The sequence below is a fragment of the Nannobrachium achirus genome (assembly GCF_963921795.1).
Source record: "Nannobrachium achirus genome assembly, chromosome: 22".
NCBI lineage: Eukaryota > Metazoa > Chordata > Actinopteri > Myctophiformes > Myctophidae > Nannobrachium > Nannobrachium achirus.
This window is the reverse complement of record NC_137829.1, coordinates 18,667,577-18,688,007: the sequence shown is the minus strand read 5'-3', so window position 1 is coordinate 18,688,007 and position 20,431 is coordinate 18,667,577. Positions and strand designations below refer to the sequence as shown.

Here is a 20,431-nt window from a genome sequence, read left to right as displayed (position 1 = left end):
TGTCTTGAAAATCATTATCATTTACTTGTTTGTAAAAGGACTGGAAGTATATATATATTTTTGAAGGTATTCAAAGGTTGAATCTGGGAATCTGGGAAGGTTGAATCTGATTACAGTTCTCCAGAGCAAACAACGGTGGTTTCTAGGGCATTCAGTAACTGAGTAACACTTGATGCAGGCTACTAAAAACGTACATATTTAATCAAAGTAAAGTATCCCGTCCAAATCCCAGCTTGGGTCTGTTGTAGCCCTGAAACATGTTCCCGGGTTTACATGGGTTCGGGCAGAGCGACTTATTTAGCCTACATAAACTACACCAACATTCAGATTTCACAAACAAAGTAATTAAGAAAGTCTCACACCTGTCTGAATACGGTACGGCATTCTATAATTACCCGTATCCTCCGTGTTCTTTAATAAGAAGCCTTTTTATCCGATCGGTTTCTGTTTTCCCATGTATTTCCTGGTGTTCCCCATGCGCACCTAGAATAAAGAGATGCGCACCAACCCCATCTATGGACACTGACTGAGATGTGGGCGTGGCCTTGCAAAAAAACAGGAAAACAGAAAACGATAGTATAAAATGGGTTCTTATTAAAGAACACACAGAGGATATGGGTAAGTATAGAATGCCGTACCGTATTTAGACAGGTGTGAGACTTTATTAAGCACTTTATTTTTGAAATTTTGAATGTTGGTGTTGGCTAAATAAGTCACTCTGCCCGAACCCATGTAAACCCGGGAACATGACAGTCGCTCACGACCATGTTTCAGGGCTAGGTGTGTTGTGTCAGCTGTGATATACCGGTATTGATCTCGCTTGAAGGCATTTTTAGTTTTTGTTTTTATACACGGATGCAAACTACTGGAGGTCCAGAGGCCGGCTGGGAACCGGAATGTTCCCCTGAGTTTTGATTTGTTGTGGAACTGTAATTAATTTCCGTGAGCAAGAGCCTCAACTAAAAGTGTACGACTTTGTATATTTTCATTTTCTCATCTGTCTTTGTCCCTAGTTTGACTCTGAGTGGTCACTGGTCAGGTGAAAAAAGAATTACAGTAAATGCTGTTAATTCACATTTCAGTGTAAATAGGTTTGTATATACTCAGCCTTGTAAATAAACACATTTTGGAATAGTTCTTGTTTGTGTGTGATTTGTCCATCCAATTAATAACTTAATGAAGACATGTTTATTTATACAATCATCTTCATGCAAGTTGTGCCAAGTCATTGCAGAGGTGGTCAGGTTTGTCAGTGGTGGGATACATTTTTACCGTTATACCGTTATATATGGCGCATGATTCAACTCACTTACACCTAGAAACACCATTCACTTATAGTCTGGTCAAAGTGTCATGGGAAGCCACCAATCCTCAAAAATATTACTTTCTACTATAACCAATTGATATCACTCTGTTTTTCCAAGGGTTTTCCCATTGGATGATGTCACTGTTTTCCCAAGGGTTTTCCCATTGGATGACCTCAGCGCAGACACGCAGACGTAGATTTCCCTAATTTAGGATTGTTCATCACTTGTTTTGGAATCTCCTCCATTCGCCAGAGGGCCCTTCCTTCAGCCTGGCACGTCCTTTAGTCAATCTTGACAATTTGTAGTATACCATTGTTATTTGTCTTGAAGGGAGCCCACATTGTTTCGAAGGAACAATATTTTCTATTATTATTATTATTATACACACATCATTTTCAGTTTAAATAAATAAACTCAGCTAAGCTTGTAGTTGTACCTGAGCAAGCTTTGTTGTTCAATGCCGTGCACAGTACGCGTGCGCAAGGGTTTGTAGTTCAACACCGTGCGCAGTGCGCGTGGTTTTGTAGTTCAACAAGTTCAACGTCGTGGGTGTACAGTGCGCAAGCGCATTACTCGCCTGTATTTTGAGAGGAGGGAGAGGAGACAGACATGGCGACGTCCCTGTTTTGCGGCCGTTTGACGGCTAGTCTGAGAAGCTCCGGGGCCAGAGGCACCGTTAGCTCCGCTTCCAAGGTGAGTGCGGGGCCAAGCCGGGAGCAGAGCACCGAGGCTCCGGGCTGACGTTTCGGTTGGGCCGCTGTGCCACTCCTGACGGCCGGTACTCAACCGAAAAGTGACCAGGGTCAAATGTGACATTAGCTCATCCCCGTTGAAGTGCAGTCTATTTTAGCTAAAGAAAGCTAACGGAGCTAACCGTTAGCAACCGATGGCTGCTTGTCACAGGGTTTATATGGCAATTACACCTGACACGAAAGATGTTGAGTCATTATTTGGTCGCATTGGACCATGGGGAGCTCCATTGTGGGGCCCCCTGTGTGTCTGTTAGTCACGTTTTGGGGCCGAATGGATCTGCTCGAATCTGGGCAGTTAGTTCCTCGGTGACCTCCAGCAGCTGTCGTTTGATTAAAGAACAGATTTATTTACAAGCCAACAAAACGACGTGGAGTGACGCGTTGTTAGCTTGGAGATCTGTTCTTTATAGTCACAAGGAAAGTTGTGTTTTGATTGTATATTTAGATCTTTCTTTAGCCTTATTGGACTTCTCTTTTGAAGAGGCAATAGCACAAAAACATGTAATACAGATAACAGAAGCATAAGAAATTAAGTACAGTATACAACTACATAAAATGCATTGCACACATTGGTAAATTTGCACATAGCTCAGCCTATAATAATTATGTCTAGTAATAATAAATGCATGCCAAATGATGCCATACCCAATCATTCAGTCAGTTAATATACATCCCCAATGCCACACATGCATAACAAGTCCTCCATTTAGATTTATCACATTCTGTTCTGTTACAAATTAATAGTATATTAGTATACACACTTCTTGTGCCTAATGATAAATACCTCGACCAGACTTTAGACATTACACCTAACATAGACATACTGGACCTAGCTGTCACTTCATGTCATGACAGCCATGAATTGAGGTTTGATCCTTGCTGATGCAGTCCTTTATAAGCAGTTTTTTTCGAAGATGTCTTGTGACTATAGGCAAACTGCAATATCAATGTGTCACATTTTGACGTGTTGTGGGCTTGGTTGGTGCGGTAGATTGGCTATTTTCCCAGTTTTAGAAAATGTTCGAAAATCAGTTTACTTGTACAATATAAATGTTCTTCTTTGAGACTTAAACTTTAGTTGCGTGGCTTCATGAGGGTCTTGCCACATGATATCTTAAGTCAGGACTCGAGACATCTTGGACCAGTGGCCACTGGTCAGTCTGTGACATTCTATGGTGTATGGTGACCACATTGGTCAAGATTTCAACCCTATCTGACTCCGAGCCCCATTGACATCCATTATAAAACTAGTTAATTATAAAGAATATATATAAAACGTATGTGGAGGAGAGTTATTAAAGCTGGGCTACTGGCACAAGTATTATGATGCATTGTAAAACACTTTATAATGCATAATAAATGTGATTATAATGCATTATAGACCTGACCTTAAGTGTTACCGGTACCCTTAAACCTATACTGTGGCCATATGCCTGTGTTTTGTGTTCAGATATAAAACATGACTATGACTACTTTGCAAAAGGGTGTTTGTGCTGACATTTCTGAATGTCATAAACTAGCCTAACAGGCTGGGAAAATGACCACCAGCCAAACGCTAGTAAATGTTTCTCTACCTGGCACAGTAGGCTGGCACCATAGCTGCTAACCAGACATGAATTGAGGCGTAGTCGTGAAACAGTCAAGGCCTTAATAACCACATGAAGATTATTTTACACTTCGTTGTTTGATCATGTTGTGCGGTGAAAATAGCCCCACAACGCGCACATAAGCTCACAACGCGTCGCATTGTGAGCTTGTAGATGGGCTATGACACTCTTTTTGAAAATCATTAAAATAGTTTATAAGTTGTGAGTGTTTGAAGCCTAATTTTGTGTAATACTTAAACAGCCGCTCTGTCTGATGCAAAAGGAATGTTAGGTGCTTGCACCAACAGCAACGAAACTCGACTCCGGGTAGGGATAGGACAATTGGCAATATTATCGTTTATCGTGATAAAAAAACACTCACGATAATCATATCGTGGAGATGTCATTTATCGTGAAATCGTTCATTTGCAGAGCTGCATATCCGGTATCATTTTAAACCCTCTATTGGTAAAATATACTTATAATATATGTACTTGATACAGTCTATTTTCAGTTATCTACTAAATCTCTTTGCCAAAAAATAGCTTGTAGGTAGGGATGCGTTGCGACGCGTTGTGAGCTATCAGCTATTTTTTGGCAAATGTTCCGCTCCCAGGATAATGGATGTTAGGGATATTTTGATTATGATGATAATATCGTAAATCGCGATTTCTTTGGTCACAATAATCGTGATATGAAACTTTAATATTGTCCCATCCCTATCTCCAACTGCAGGTGCTAGGTGGCTCTCAAGGCCTGTTCGGTGTCCATGGCAACCAACCGCAGCCCCCACACCTCCAACAGCAGCAGAGGAACCTCTCCCTGCATGAATACATGAGCCTGGGCCTTCTCAAAGAGGCTGGCATCGCTGTGCCCATCGGCATGGTGGCCAGCTCCTCGGACGAGGCCTACGCCATTGCCAAGCAGATCGGTAAGACTGTCAGTGGAGATGGTCAGTAAACATCTGAACTCTTAACACATAATCTCAATGTGCCAAGCTGATGTTAAATAAAAAAGCTAATTCAAATAGCAAATTAGACCACTGAGAAAGATTGTGCATTTACTGTAGTACTGTGCAGATGTACCAGCTGCAATAGTCCAATAACATGATATAAGATGACATTCTGCAAATGGGAATATTGCATAATGATTACTTTGACTTTTGCAATTTAAGTATATTTTTATGCCAATACGTTTGAACTTAATTAAGGGTGTGAATGGATGACTTTCACTTGTTTTTTTTTTTTACACAGCGGTATTGAGACTTTTATTTAAGTAAAATATTTGAGTACTTCTTTCATCTCAGTTCTTTTGGGGGGAGGGATATTGGTCAAATAAGTATTTAATTAAACAGCAGGAAGAAAAACAATCTTAGAAGCATTACATTCGGGTATGGGGGATTGTGCAGTGATTGTATTCTTTTAAGCTTGTCTTATGTTGTTTTATTCACAAGACCATTTCCTTCTAGTGGAATGTCTTTCACTTTCACTTATTTAAATCCCATCTAAGAATCGTCATACATTTTATGCTCTTGATCTCACTCCATTTGATCTCCTACAAAGTACAAACCTAGGATATAGGCCTAGTTGCACCCTGTGGTTTGGGTGCTTTCTTTGAGCAACAAGAGAAAGACTTGCATGCACAATGTGAAGTCTTTATGACATCTATGTGTGGGTTTTAAATAGTTCCAGAGCTGTTCAGTATAGCACACAGTCTAAACATAACTGTGTGGTTCAGTGGTATCAGTTGTCACTGGTGTGCAGATAATCTGATAGTCTAAACGAGAATGGCATTCTTACAGGGGAGGACTGCCCCATAGGTTGAACTCCCGTTGGGTCGACTGAGGTTAAGGTTAGGGTTTGGGTTAGGTTTAGGCATAGTTTTACTGAGGTTAAGGTTAGGGTTAAGGTTAGGTTTAGGTGGTCGGACCAAAGGGAGTTCTACCTTACAGGGTTCTTGTATTTGGCAGAAAACACAATCACATTATTTACCACTACAATCTTCTCATTTCTGCTGAAAGCAACCTAAATTTTAGCCCATGTCTGTGTAGAATCCCAAACAATAATGTAACTGACCATCATCTTCAAGGACTTTTCAATTAGCCTTGTGTGGCCAGACGAAAAATTGCCCGCAGTAATATTGTCTAGCTGTGCGAGACTACTTTTCAATGTCTAACTCACTGGTTGGTGAAACATTTAAAATGTGCTGCCCATGAGACAGGACAAAATGCTGGGGTACTGTTACTGACCTGCTTTGGACTCTGATACCAATCAATTTTACCGTGCAAATACAGGCAAAAGTTTGAAAGAATCTCAGTGTAATGCCACATTGAGAACTATGAAAATAATCACTAATAAAAAAAAAAGCAAGAATTCACAATCAATAAAAATGACCTTTTGGCAGTGCTCAGAGCTTAACAGTTCAGTGTTAAGCTAGCTAAATTAAACTGTCCAGAGTGTTTGTGCACCTTAACACCTGGGGAGCCAAACTCGTTCAGGGACGAGTTATGGCCACTAGGTGTCCCCCTGCCACAGGAAGTTATATGACATGAAAACTGCCCCATGGAAGCAGAGAGCTGATTGTTTTCACGGCGACACTTTACCGCGATTTTACCGCGATTTTTGGATTTTAGTTTCGCGAGTGTTTGTAAACAAATGGATTATCCTCCTCAATCTTCTCTGGACACGCACGTGCACACGCACGAAGCTTGCGAGGCACGTCAAAACAAAGCGTAAGTCAATGGTGGCAGCAGCAACAGCTATAAATGTTATAAACCTTAGCAGCCCATGTGTTAAGGAATTCCATCTGCTAATGGGTAGGCTGGAACATGAAATTCAACAAAAACTCGGTCAGGGTAGAAAACAACTTGGTGCTCCGGTCATTGCATAGCAAGCAGTGGTGGAAGTATATATTTGTTTTACTTAAGTAAAAGTATCAATAGAGCAGTGTAGAAATACTCACAAAAAGTATACTATAAACGTATTGGCATTGGCATCAAACTATTCTTAAAGTACCAAAAGTAAAAGTAGTCTTTATGCAGAATGTCCCATTTCACAATTTTTAATATTTGCCTCTGAGATGTAGTGGAGTAGAAAAAAATTGTATTGCAAATTGGAAATACTAAGGTAAAGTAAAATATTTCAAATTTGAACTTAAGTACAGTACTTGAGTACATGTAATTAGTTGCTCTCCACCACTGCATGCATGTGAATCCATCACAGCACACAAAGTAACTGTCAACCAATCTCTGCTACAGGAATTTAGTATTCCAACCATTTCACCATTGTTTTTAGAGTAAACCAGGACTTCTACCTACTGTCAAACCGCCGTCCCTAATTTGGGAATGTCATTAAACGCACCACATTGTGTTGTGTTGAGTCATAGCTTAAGTATAGTATGATGAAGTACAGTACATAGGGCATACTAAGTGTCTGAATGGTTACCTGCACTCACAGCCAAGGTGTGTGTGTGTGTGTGTGTGTGTGTGTGTGTGTGTGTGTGTGTGTGTGTGTGTGTGTGTGTGTGTGTGTGTGTGTGTGTGTGTGTGTGTGTGTGTGTGTGTGTGTGTGTGTGTGTGTGTGTGTGTGTGTGTGTGTGTGTGTGTGTGTGTGTGTGTGTGTGTGTGTGTGTGTGTGTGTCAGAGTCTAAGGATCTGGTGGTGAAAGCACAGGTGTTGGCCGGTGGCAGGGGTAAGGGAACCTTCGAGGGCGGCCTGAAGGGAGGAGTGAAGATTGTCTACTCGTAGGTATCATGCTGTCAATATCCAATCCCCATGAAATCTAAGTAAGGGATAATCCATAACATGCCAGACGGTTTGCAGGCATTGCACGATGCAGGCACCGTTCCCGATTGTATAATACATTTTATTCCTCGGCCACTACACCAGCCTATTTCAAACGTAAGAAACACACTTATTGTATCGTCCTTCTCTCTTCTTGTGTCTTCACCTTTCTCATCCTCCATCATTCACCAATCAACACGCCCCCTCTATTAGGGGTGGGCGATATGGTGATAAATATCGTTGAGACAATACAATGTCTCCACGGTATTCCTTTTCAGAGATATCGTATATATCGTGATACAATGAGGGAGGGAGCCTTATAAAAAATCCTGTTGAATCGTTAATACAGAAATTCATTGCAAAATTCATTTAACCCTGCATTCAGATTCCTTTATTTACCATTGTGTAGAACACATAGGAATTTGTTTCGGCAACATAACAAGTGTGCATTCAAACATTCCTTTTTTCACATATAACATGAAACGAAACCAACAACACAAACAACACCGTGCAAGAAAATAAATAAAATAAATATATTATAGTAAAGTGCAGTAGTGTTCAGTCCAGTAGTGCAAAAGTCATAGTTCTGGTATCCCTAGGGGGCAAGGGAAGAAGGGAAACCAGCGTCAGTGAGCAGCCTGGCGGCTGAGGGGAAAAAGCTGTTTTTGTGGCGCTCTGTCTTGGCCCCCAGATGCCGCATCCTTCTCCCAGAGGGAAGCAGGGTGAGGAGGCCGTGGCCAGGGTGGGAGGGGTCCGCCATGATTTTTCTTGCCCTCCTCAGCGTCCTGGAGTCGTGCAGGGACTTGAGGGAGGGCAGGGGACGGCCAATCACCCTCTCCGCAGAGCGTATCACCCGCTGCAGCTTGACCAGGTCTTTTGCGCATGCAGCGGGGAACCAAGTGATGATAGAGTGGGTGAGGATGGACTCGATGATGGCCGTGTAGAACTGGGTCATCATGGACCTCGACAGTCTGTAATTCCGCAGCTGCCGAAGAAAGTACATCCTCTGCTGGGCCTTTCTCAGGAGGGTATTGATGTTCAGTTCCCACTTCAGATCCCTGGAGATGATCATCCCCAGGAACTTAAAGGACTCCACAGAGTTCACCTGGATGCCTTCCAGCATGATGGGAGGGGGCGGGGCTGGGTCCCTCCTGAAGTCCACCACCATCTCCACTGTCTTCAGGGCATTTAGCTCCAGGTTGTTGTTGTTGCACCAACTTTGCAGCCGCTCGATCTCCCTCCTGTAGGCTGACTCGTCCTCCTTGGAGATCAGGCCCACCAAGGTGGTGTCGTCCGCAAACTTGAGTAGCTTGACCGACGGGTGGCGGGAAACACAGCTGTTGGTGTACAGGGAAAACAGTAGTGGGGACAAGACACAGCCCTGTGGGGAACCGGTGCTGGTGGACCTAGAGCTGGAAATGTTCTTCCCCAGCTTCACCCGCTGAGACCTGTTGGTCAAGAAGTCCGTAATCCACCTGCGAGTGGAGGCAGGCACTTGCAGCAGGGACAGCTGGTGCTCCAGGATAGATGGTAGGATGGTGTTGAAGGCCGAACTGAAGTCGACGAACATGATCCTGGCATAGCTGCCGGTAGTGTCCAGATGTTTTAGGGTGTGGTGCAGAGCCATGTTCACGGCGTCCTCCGTGGATCTATTCGCTCTGTACGCAAACTGCAGCGGGTCCAGCACAGGATCAGTGATGCGCTTCAGATGGGCCAGGACAAGGCGCTCCAGGACCTTCATGACCACAGAGGTCAGGGCGACGGGTCTATAGTCATTCAGGCCTGTGACCTTGGCCTTCTTGGGGACGGGAATGATGGTCGATGCCTTGAAGCATGCTGGGACCTGACCCAGCTCCAGCGAGGTGTTGAAGATGTTGGTGAACACCGGGGCGAGCTGGTCAGCGCAGTGCTTCAGGACAGAGGGGGAGACAGAATCCGGGCCGGACGCCTTCCGGGGGTTCTGGCTCCTGAACAGCAGTTTCACCTCTCTCTCTGTGACAGTGAGAGGGGGTGGGGGAGGCGAGAGTGGTTGTGGCCGGGGGGGGGTGGAGGGGGAGGGCAGGGGGGGAACTCTCCTTCTCAAAACGACAGTAGAACTCATTGAGCTCGTTGGCGAGGGGGAGGTTGTCAGACGCCTGCGGGGACCTGGACTTGTAGTTGGTGATGGTTTTAAGTCCTTTCCAGACAGAGGAGGAGTTCCCCTCAGAGAGCTGTTGCCGCAGTTTCTCCGAGAAGCGGTGTTTCGCCTCCCTCACCGCTTTGGCAAACCCATACTTGGCTCGCCTAAACAAGGCCACGTCGCCGCTATGCCTGGCCACCTTGCATTTTGGTCTAAATCAGTAGTTCTCAAACTTTAAAATGTCAAGGTCTCCCCTTAACTCCAGAGTTACATACAGTACTTGTAAGGATCAATTTAGAACTCCCAAAAGGAACCCAGAGAGTCCCTGGGCCCCACTTTGAGGACCACTGGTCTAAATGGTCCGTTCCTCCTTTTTCTTTTAGTTTCTGTTACCTTGTAGGTGGTTGTAACTTAATAACCATAAACATCAACATGAAAAAGAATCGTGATAAGATCGTGTATCGTGATACCACTTGGAAATATGTTGTGATATTGTATTTTTCCATATCGCCCGCCCCCCCCCCCCCCCCCCCTAGGCCAGAGGAGGCCCGTGACATCTCTTCTCAGATGATCGGCAGGAAGCTGTACACCAAGCAGACTGGGGCTGCAGGACGTATCTGTAATCAGGTGTTCATCTGCGAGCGCAGGTACCCACGCAGGGAGTACTACTTCGCTATCACCATGGAGCGACACTTCCAGGTACGGTAACACACACGCACACATGCACTCACTCAAGCATGCACTAGGGCATTCACCAAATATTCGAATATCAAAGTCACTATTCGACGTTGTTCACTGAAGTCGAATATTCGCTTGTTTTTTTTTTTTTTTATTGTTTTCTCTTTAAAAAATATATAGTTTTGCCCCTGGTGGATGAATTTGTTAATGCTCTATACCAGGGGTTCTCAAACCTTTTTAGGCTGTGACCCCCAAAATAAATATTTGAACTGCGGACCCCCACCCTGACAAGGACTTGGAATTGTAGGTATTATATTTAATGTGACTTGGTTCCGCAGATAAATGTTGTGAAAATAGCAGATCTACATGCTCACAACGCCTCGCGTTGCAAGAGTTGAGGCATTACATTTTGTATAACTCAGTTCTATTGTGGAAATAGCAGATCTACAGTACATGCTCACATGAGCATGTAGATCGGCTATTTTCACAATGTTCGCCTCTTGCTGACTTAATATTTGACAGTTTGGCTAGTCCTGTCGAATATTCGACTATTCGAATACTTTGAGGTCGAATAATTCGAATACTAAAAATCACTATTCGTGAATGCCCTAGCATGCACGCACACAAGGAAAGGGAATAGTATGCACTGTGTCGATCAATGGTTCTCAACCTGTGGGTCGGGACCCCCAGGGGGGGGTCCACCATTTATTTTGGGGGGTCCCCAGATGATTAACTTAATGTGCAACATTGTTTTCTCACTCAACAGTAAACAAACCAGCATACGGTTTAAGTGTACAGAGGATATCTGCACATTTTTAAAGTGACAAATTAAATGACAAATTAAACATTGTCCATATTGTCAAATATTAGAGGCAGAAATTGTGAAAATAGACGATCTACATGCTCATGTGAGCATGTACTGTAGATCTGCTATTTCCACAATAGAACTGAGTTATACAAAATGTAATGCCTCAACTCTTAGTGCTCATCAGGGTGGGGGGTCCCCAGTTAAAATATGATTATTTGGGTCACACCCTGAAAAGGTTGAGAACCACTGGTGTAGATGCTGACGGCAGTCACTAGGTGGTGTAATAGTACAGCATATGATGGAAGATGTTTCAGTTGCAGCTTCCCCTTGCCTTCAGATTTTTTCTTCCTTTCTGTATTACGTGGTTCCTCACATTTGTTTGAGCCGTTTTAGGGCATTTTCACACCTGCCTTGTTTAGTGCAGTCGAGTGCGTTGACCCCCTTGATGCAGCTTGATTGGGGCAGGTGTGAAAACAACAATCGAACTCTGGTGCGGACCAAAGCAACCACACAAGACCCTTTGGGGAAGGTGGTCTCGCACAGATTTTATTCACACTGGTGCGGTTCACTGCAGGTGACAAAGCAATCCACTGGGACCTGTATGGATTTTCAAGCCAGTTGCCTGGGAGTTCTTGGTTTTAACATAGGGTCTGCATGTTGTTGTGTGTCTGCACTGACTATGCATTACCATATTTCCTCTGTTCAGTTGTTGGAATGCGTCATATTTTCTTCACATTATGTGAAGCAACACATTTTGTTCATTCAAATTCTGCATTGTGCTTGCAAAATTTTACTAGCAAGATGGCACAAATAATGACCATCTGGTGATGCTCCATGTTGCTATCCAGTGCAAAACATTTGTTTCCCAATGAATAGCTTAAAAGCTTCAATGATCAACGAGAGAATATTTTAGGCATCTGTTTACAAGTTTGGTCCACTTTTAAATGCGTGTGAACACAAAGCAATCCAAGGGGAAAGTGCAACATTGTATCTGTCCTGAATCAGAATGAAGCAAATAAACGACATATGTGAAAGCCCATTTAGTGTCTTGCTTATCCCGACAGAACACATTTGTTGTATTTTAGCTCCTAACCGCTAAACAGACCGTAAACCACCTCTTCATCACAAGTTCATTCAATATTCCTTCAAAACATGCAAAGATAAAACATAAATATGAAAGAATTACATAAAAGACGAGGCACTCAAGCAGAAAGTGGGAGAGAAAGGGTGTGGAACAGAGAAGGCAGATAAAACTTGCCATGGGTTTAGGCTAATAGTCAAAACTGTGCATGATTCTTAACCCCCCCTCCCCCGCCGTACAGGGTCCTGTGTTGATCGGTAGCTCTCAGGGTGGGGTGAACATCGAAGACGTGGCAGCGGAGAATCCAGACGCCATCATCAAGGAGCCGATCGACATCATGGAGGGAATCAAGATGGAACAGGCTGTCAAGGTAAACGTCCATATGGACATTTGATTGGAGGACAACACAAACAGATTTGGTCGCTTTCAGATGGAAACTTTGTTGTCACAAGCTCTTATTAACTAATTTACTGCCATTAAAAAACTGAGACTTTCTGAGTTTTCTACCGCTTTTAACGTGGATCCATCGTGCACAATGTTGCATGGATCATGCATGATCCCTGCGCACGCCGTGGTCGGCTCGCAACCACAAAAGATCTCAGTTTAATCCATGCTAGTGTTGCTGCGCCAGCTACAGTGTTGAGCAACACTGAAGTAAACACAGGGGAGAGCACTGATATAAAAAGCTAGATGCCTCCTTCACTGCTGCTGTTCATTGGAAGTTGGAACGATGTGCCACAACTGTAGTCCGGAATTCCGGGATTGTAGGAGATCATGCTGCCATGCCAAAGGAGGCGTCTACCTTTCTTTTCTATTGTGACAGCGGCCCCACTTCGGGTAAGGAAGAACGGTGCACTGCAGCTGCCAATGCAATCTCAATGAGCGGCATTGTGAAATATCATAATTTCAGTGGTTTACTACTGAGGCCATAGCGATTTTTTTTGTGTTATAATAAAGTGTCCCATGAGTTTAATTTTGCCTTTTTAAAGTGGCATATCTGTCATCTTGATACACTACCTACAATATACTTAAATATACCTCATCTGTGAGTCAAAAGTGCATTGTAAATCTTAAGTTTAGGTGGTCGCATGGTACACACGTCATGGACGCATCCCTTGAGGTTTTCAATACCCAGATACGCTTGTCTCTCATTTATAATTAGGCTGTTTATTTTTGGAAAATGATCGCATCTCGCTTCTTCCAAACAGGGTCTTGCAGGTTATTTTTGGATTAATACTAACCAGGAGAATCCTCTCTGTAGTTGAAAAAGTCAGGATCTTCAAAGTCGGCGCTCATAAACGCACAGCAGTAAAGACAGTGATGTCACTGAAAAGCGTCAGGTTCTGTGTCTGCCGTTTCCCCTCTTCTCTGTTAACATTACTAGTCCTTACCCGTTCAAAGATATGAGCTCCGAAATGATGTGCAGTGTGTGGGTTATGGGATGTGCACTGTGCACACGGTATATGAGGGATGGAAAGTAACTTTAAATGGTACTTGCATGATAATATGTAGGAGCATCAATGTAAGAAATACCCGTTTCGTTTAATGGCTATGTGTGTGTGTGTGTGTGTGTGTGTGTGTGTGTGTGCAGCGGTTTGGACCGTGAGACCATCCGCAGAGTAGTCTGTGTTTCTTTTTGAGAGGGTCGGTCCGCCTGAAAAACGCGTTTTGGAACGAAACGGTTACGTTTTGCGCGTTTGTGACGCCCTCTACGGGTGGAATTGGAAATGCTTCTGGGGATTCGTTGAGTAAGCCACCCGCAACCTGTGGCAGAAATTCAGTGTTGACTCGACGTTTTGTTTGTGATTTATGGCTATTGTTTGCAAAACGGGCCCCTCCCGCTAACTTTGGAAGCCCGTTACGAACGAACGGTATGGACTATCAAAATATCCCTTGACTATGTTCATTGCATGGGTTCAGAGATCATGTGTACCCATTTTCGTGACATTTGAAGAAAATATGTAGGAAAAGGAGCAAAAAGTGTGTTTTGGAGAAAATTCAAAATGGCGGAAAATCTATCCTGACGCAAATGGGCGGGGCCTATATGGGGAGATGCGTATTGACCCAAGGAATCCAGGGAAAAAAGATTTTTAATTTTCCGACCTACGGTTCAAGAGTTACAGGCCGAAACGTAAAGTGGACTGTTATAGCGCCACCATGAGGCCAACTGACAAAGTTATTTTTTATTTAATCCTTGATATCATTATAAATCTCCTCTCAGAGTTTTGTAACTGTAGCCCCTATGGTTTGCGAGAAAAAAAATATTGAATGTGAGTTTTTGCGATTCCCATTATAAGTCAATGGGAAAAATTAATTCACTAATAAATTAATATCAATTAAACGATTTGTGAAAGTGACAAACGGGCTTCACAGTTATGTCAGGTGTGTTCATATGCTATTGGTGATGCGATTTCAGATCAATTGCTCCAGCCACTGAGGAGAAACGCTGTTTCAGACACTCACTCAGACACTCACTCAGACATTTGGTGAATTATATGTTAGACTAGTCCTTACCCGTTCAAAGATATGAGCTCCGAAATGATGTGCAGTGTGTGGGTTATGGGATGTGCACTGTGCACACGGTATATGAGGGATGGAAAGTAACTTTAACTGGTACTTGCATGATAATATGTAGGAGCATCAATGTAAGAAATACCCGTTTCGTTTAATGGCTATGTGTGTGTGTGTGTGTGTGTGTGTGTGTGTGTGTGTGTGCAGCGGTTTGGACCGTGAGACCATCCGCAGAGTAGTCTGTGTTTCTTTTTGAGAGGGTCGGTCCGCCTGAAAAACGCGTTTTGGAACGAAACGGTTACGTTTTGCGCGTTTGTGACGCCCTCTACGGGTGGAATTGGAAATGCTTCTGGGGATTCATTGAGTAAGCCACCCGCAACCTGTGGCAGAAATTCAGTGTTGACTCGACGTTTTGTTTGTGATTTATGGCTATTGTTTGCAAAACGGGCCCCTCCCGCTAACTTTGGAAGCCCGTTACGAACGAACGGTATGGACTATCAAAATATCCCTTGACTATGTTCATTGCATGGGTTCAGAGATCATGTGTACCCATTTTCGTGACATTTGAAGAAAATATGTAGGAAAAGGAGCAAAAAGTGTGTTTTGGAGAAAATTCAAAATGGCGGAAAATCTATCCTGACGCAAATGGGCGGGGCCTATATGGGGAGATGCGTATTGACCCAAGGAATCCAGGGAAAAAAGAATTTTAATTTTTCGACCTACGGTTCAAGAGTTACAGGCCGAAACGTAAAGTGGACTGTTATAGCGCCACCATGAGGCCAACTGACAAAGTTATTTTTTATTTAATCCTTGATATCATTATAAATCTCCTCTCAGAGTTTTGTAACTGTAGCCCCTATGGTTTGCGAGAAAAAAAATATTGAATGTGAGTTTTTGCGATTCCCATTATAAGTCAATGGGAAAAATTAATTCACTAATAAATTAATATCAATTAAACGATTTGTGAAAGTGAAAAAAGGGCTTCACAGTTGTGTCAGGTGTGTTCATATGCTAATGGTGATGCGATTTCAGATCAATTGCTCCAGCCACTGAGGAGAAACGCTGTTTCAGACACTCACTCAGACACTCACTCAGACATTTGGTGAATTATATGTTAGATGGGTAATCCATTCAAGTGGCAAATTAAATGTGACACACATCATGTATTTGGCAAACAAGAAGATATGTTTTTATTTAAATCAATATAGTCTTCAGTTCGTGTAGGATTATTTTAATATTAGGCTAACCACAGTTGAATTGCAATGACTTTCTATGGGCTGGCTTGCAGTTCAGTTCTCCCTTACCCGAAGCGGAGCCGCTGTTTCAATTGTGGGCGTGAATTTGTAGGCGCCCGTGTGTCTTTATTCTCTCTACTTTCACGCGACACTATCAATATGACAGTATAAAATATGAATTCATCAGTCATACGACAGTGTCACTTGCTTGAACTACAAGCTAACGCAAAATGTTGCATCGCTACAGACTGCAGCAGTTTAGCTACCAGTCACTATTTGCTCATATTCACGTTTAACATGACACTGTGCCTGTCAAGGGCCAAACTTCACCACCTCCATGATTTAATTTAATTATTTCTTTCCTTTTTCTCAAGACCCGAGGTGGTCCGCTCTTGAGTCGTATTCATTTTCTGTTTTGTCTGTCTTTTGGAAGTTGGAACCATTAGGTTCAACTACTCCATTGATTTATGTGCTTAAAAAGTGGAAAACGTTTTGATTTGATGGCTCATGTCGAAACATGGTCAACAACAAACAGCTTTGAGAAAAGCCATGACATTTAATTATTACCCTCTCTGTCATTTAAATTAGTTTAGTAAGGTCTTGTCAATGATCATTTTTGTTGAAATGTTCAGAATATTTATTTTAAGTTAAGGCCCTATTTTATACATTGTCGTATGACATTGTTGCACAAAACAATCAATATAGCCTTTTATTTACGTTCACGTGCACAACTGGTCGATCACTTGAACATTGGGGTCATGGCATTAAGTGATGTTATGTTTTGTTATGTTGCCGCCGGTTATGTTTATATTTGACATCACAATCACATTAGACCAGCCAGATGCATTGTTTAAGTGTTATAGCATGAGTGCTAATTTTCACTACCTGTATAAATAGAAACACTTATTTAACACCCAATCAAATAAATGAAACATCATTATAATCAAAATCAGACCCAATACATGAACTGTGAAACAAGAGCAACTCTGTCATTCCAATAACCAGTCAGAATCTATTCATGTGAGCACTGTTGATTACTGGGGGGTCTTGGAGTGATCCTTACCATTTTGATTTGCAGGTTGCAACGAAGATGGGCTTCCCTCCAGCACTGATCAATGAGGCAGCAGAGAACATGGTCAAACTGTACAACGTTTTCATCAAGTATGATGCCTCAATGGTAGAAATCAACCCCTTGGTAGAGGACTCCGATGGCATCGGTACACGCATATGCACACGCACACATGCACGCACGCACGCACGCACTCACGCACGCACGCACACACACACACACACACACACACACACACACACACACAATGTAAGAAAGAATGGCAGTTTGGTCTATTCATTTTAATACACTTGCATACATACACTGAAAACGGCTTAATTAAATTGAAATAGATTGCATCAATTGCATTTTATCTGTATACATAAATGGCTGAATTGCATGTGTTAATAGTTCAGTGTCTGTGGGTGGACATACAGAAAAGTAGTAATTTGCCGTTCTAGAATAACTAGCCTATGCCATTAGACAATAATATCTGCTGCCAATTCACCCACCAGCGAATTCTGTAAAAAAAAGAAGAAAAAAATAAGTTGGAAAATGAAGTTTTTGTGTAAGGATATCTAGGAATACAGACAAAGCAGGGTCTGATGTACATTTTTAAGATACAATTTCATTTTTGCTGCCTGATAAACAACATTCGTCCGGCACATCTCCAAGCATGCATAGGTACAATATAGTAAGCATGGTCTTTGAATATATCTTTTTAAAAGCGAACATTTGTAACTCAAATATTTGCTTCTGTGTGGTCCCTGGAACAACATATTTTGAGATAGGGGTCCGCAGCCAAATACATGTAATTTTGAGGGTCCTTGATTTATAGAATCAGTTAAAAAATATTCAAAGACTTGCACAAAAATAGCAGATCTACAAGCTCACAGCGCAGCACTTGGTGCAGCGCTGTGAGCTTGTATATCTGCTATTTCCTAATAGTTAAAGCATAATAATAGTAATGTGGTTAAAATCTAAAGTGATACAGATTTGCGTTCAGGCCTAAATGGCTGACTACATCTAATGAGCCAATGAGAAGCACTCCCTTGAAGACTGAGGGCCACAAGACGCTGGCTCCCGAGGTGTTAGAAGTGCTAATTGCACCATAAAACTGAAATCTTTACCAAGTATTACCCTTGAGTGACATGAAGTGTCAGAATTGGCCTGGTTTTGTGTTTATTCTCAGCGGGTACCCTGGTGAAGACGTAATGTCGAAACATTGGTAATTTATAAATAAAATTAATTGCATTGTGGCTGCGAGTTGTGCAACCTCCTGTTTCTTTCCTACATATATATTCTCCGTCGTCAGCAGCACCTCCTCCTTTGCTGGTGTGCGCTCCTATTCCTCTGTTTTATTCTCAGCGGGTGGCATTGTTTAGATCAGACCAGGGAGTTGAAGCTTGACTCCAAAACATGTTAAAGGTAGCCGTTTCATTAGATCAGTTGCTTAATGTTTTTTCTATATTGAATATTCTTAGTATATTGAACTATGAATTATGATTATGATGATGATCACGATTAGTACAGGCGGACAGACACATTTATAGTAGGTGTCCTGAACAGCAATGGTTTCCTTATGTAATATACCAACATTAGTTTGTGTGCTGCAAGGTAAGAAGGATTTGGTTTCAGTTTTTGTTCTTCCTGACAGTGATGTGCATGGACGCCAAGATCAACTTTGACTCCAATGCCGAGTACCGCCAGAAGAAAGTGTTTGACATGCAGGACTGGACTCAGGAGGACCCCCGCGACCGACAGGCTGCCAAAGCCGACCTCAACTACATCGGACTGGACGGCACCATCGGCTGTCTGGGTCAGTACACAATGCCTAGCAGTGACTGACAGCTGCTCATAAAGCTGTGGAAAGAAACTAAATAAGAAAATGTATTTTCAATGCCCGTATGCATGCATACACAGAGAGGTGGTAAAATGCATTCATGTCGGATTTAATACAAACAAGAACTTTCAATGAATCAGTGACACCCGCACACTGTCTGCGCTTGCTCTATACTGATTGATGAATTCTAAAATGATACGTGTCTTCTCCACCACCAACAGGATTTGATTCAGGTGCGCAAGAGACTGATTAGAATAATTCCTCTCACTTCCCAAAGTGTTATTTGATTTGACCTTGTTTTTTTTAGTGCATGCAATCCACAAAACCCAATGATTACTGTGACCTTCGTGTCATTTGGGGTTTCCGGTTTTATGCAACAATTTCCCAAGTGTAAAAAGCCACAAACAAACAAGGCACTTTGTTAGAACTATGTGGTTGCCAACTTTGAGAGATTGCTAGAATACACCATGGAAGCACCATTTTATTTTAATTTAAGCTTGATGCTCAACTGTTAACCACATAAACCCTATATACTTAATTGACTGTGTTCCCCAAGGGCTCTAAGGTCCCATTTACACTGGCAGCCAAATCCAGCCTGAATCAGATCTGTGTCACATCCAGATTGGAATCTGATTTGTTCCATGTGACCATTTAAACCAATCGGATTCCAATCTGGATGTGGCACAGATCTGATCGGATTTGGCTGCCAGTGTAAACAGGGCCTAATACTAGGTCTTCTAATGCAGTGGTCCTCAACCTTTTCAGGCTGCGACTCACAAAATAATCATATTTTAACTGGGGACCCCCCCTACCCTGACGAGTACTAAGAGTTGATTCATTGCATCTCGTATAACATGGTTCTATTGTGAAAATTTGCAAGGCGATGTGAGTATGTAGATCGGCTATTTTCACAATTTCTGCCTCTAATATTTGATAGTTTGGCCAATGTTTAATTTTAGAGGTATTAAAAAGTCCTTAAATCTTCACTTTAGAAATGTGCAGATATCCTGTATACACTTAGACTTTATGTTTGTTTGTTTACTGTTGTTGGGTGAGAAAACAATGTTGCACATTAAGTTAATCATCTAGGGACCGCCAAAATAATTTGGGGACCCCCCACAGGTTGGGAACCACTATTCTAATGTAAAGTAAGGGATCCTTGGTCTGAGAAACGTTGGAAGACCCCTGCTCTAACGGAATCATTGAATTATACGTGTACTTTGTAGTGAACGGAGCGGGTCTGGCCATGGCTACCATGGACATCATTAAGCTGCATGGCGGCACACCAGCCAACTTCCTGGACGTGGGGGGCGGAGCCACCGCCCACCAGGTGACGGAAGCCTTCAAGCTCATTACCTCTGACAGGAAGGTAAGAACAGCTGGACGTCGCCTGGTCAATCTCAGTGTCCGCATTCACTAGCAGTGCAACACTTAATCCACCTAAGGCAGAGGTCTTCAACAGGGGGTCATGTCTAATGAGATCGCGTTACGGCGATTCTATGACGTCATGACAATGTGGAAGGGAAATAAAAACAGTCCGCAGTCCGCACACATTGCGTTTGAGCAACACTCGCCGTCTCCCCTTCTCTCTCTCTCTCTCCCTCCCTCTCTATCACCACACGCACGCACGCACGCACGCACACACACACATACACACAGTCAAAGCTCTTTCTCCATCGCCG

The 20,431-nt window shown here is 42.8% G+C and overlaps 1 protein-coding gene across 2 annotated transcripts in view; it reads left to right on the top strand.

Moving 5' to 3' along the window:
• Positions 1-1,896: 1,896 nt before the first annotated feature.
• The window catches only part of LOC308307720 (succinate--CoA ligase [ADP-forming] subunit beta, mitochondrial), a 31,880-nt gene continuing 13,345 nt past the window's right edge, over positions 1,897-20,431 (top strand). The window contains exons 1-8 of one of the 2 annotated variants that reach the window (XM_080752996.1): positions 1,897-2,000; positions 4,381-4,576; positions 7,287-7,386; positions 10,082-10,244; positions 12,354-12,482; positions 16,937-17,075; positions 18,564-18,725; positions 19,976-20,118. In XM_080752996.1, coding sequence (XP_080609122.1) covers positions 1,917-2,000; positions 4,381-4,576; positions 7,287-7,386; positions 10,082-10,244; positions 12,354-12,482; positions 16,937-17,075; positions 18,564-18,725; positions 19,976-20,118 — 1,116 coding nt within the window. In that variant the 5' untranslated portion in view covers positions 1,897-1,916. Of the gene's footprint in view, positions 2,001-4,380; positions 4,598-7,286; positions 7,387-10,081; positions 10,245-12,353; positions 12,483-16,936; positions 17,076-18,563; positions 18,726-19,975; positions 20,119-20,431 lie in introns of both variants that reach the window. The other variant, XM_080752995.1, reaches the window with a different exon arrangement.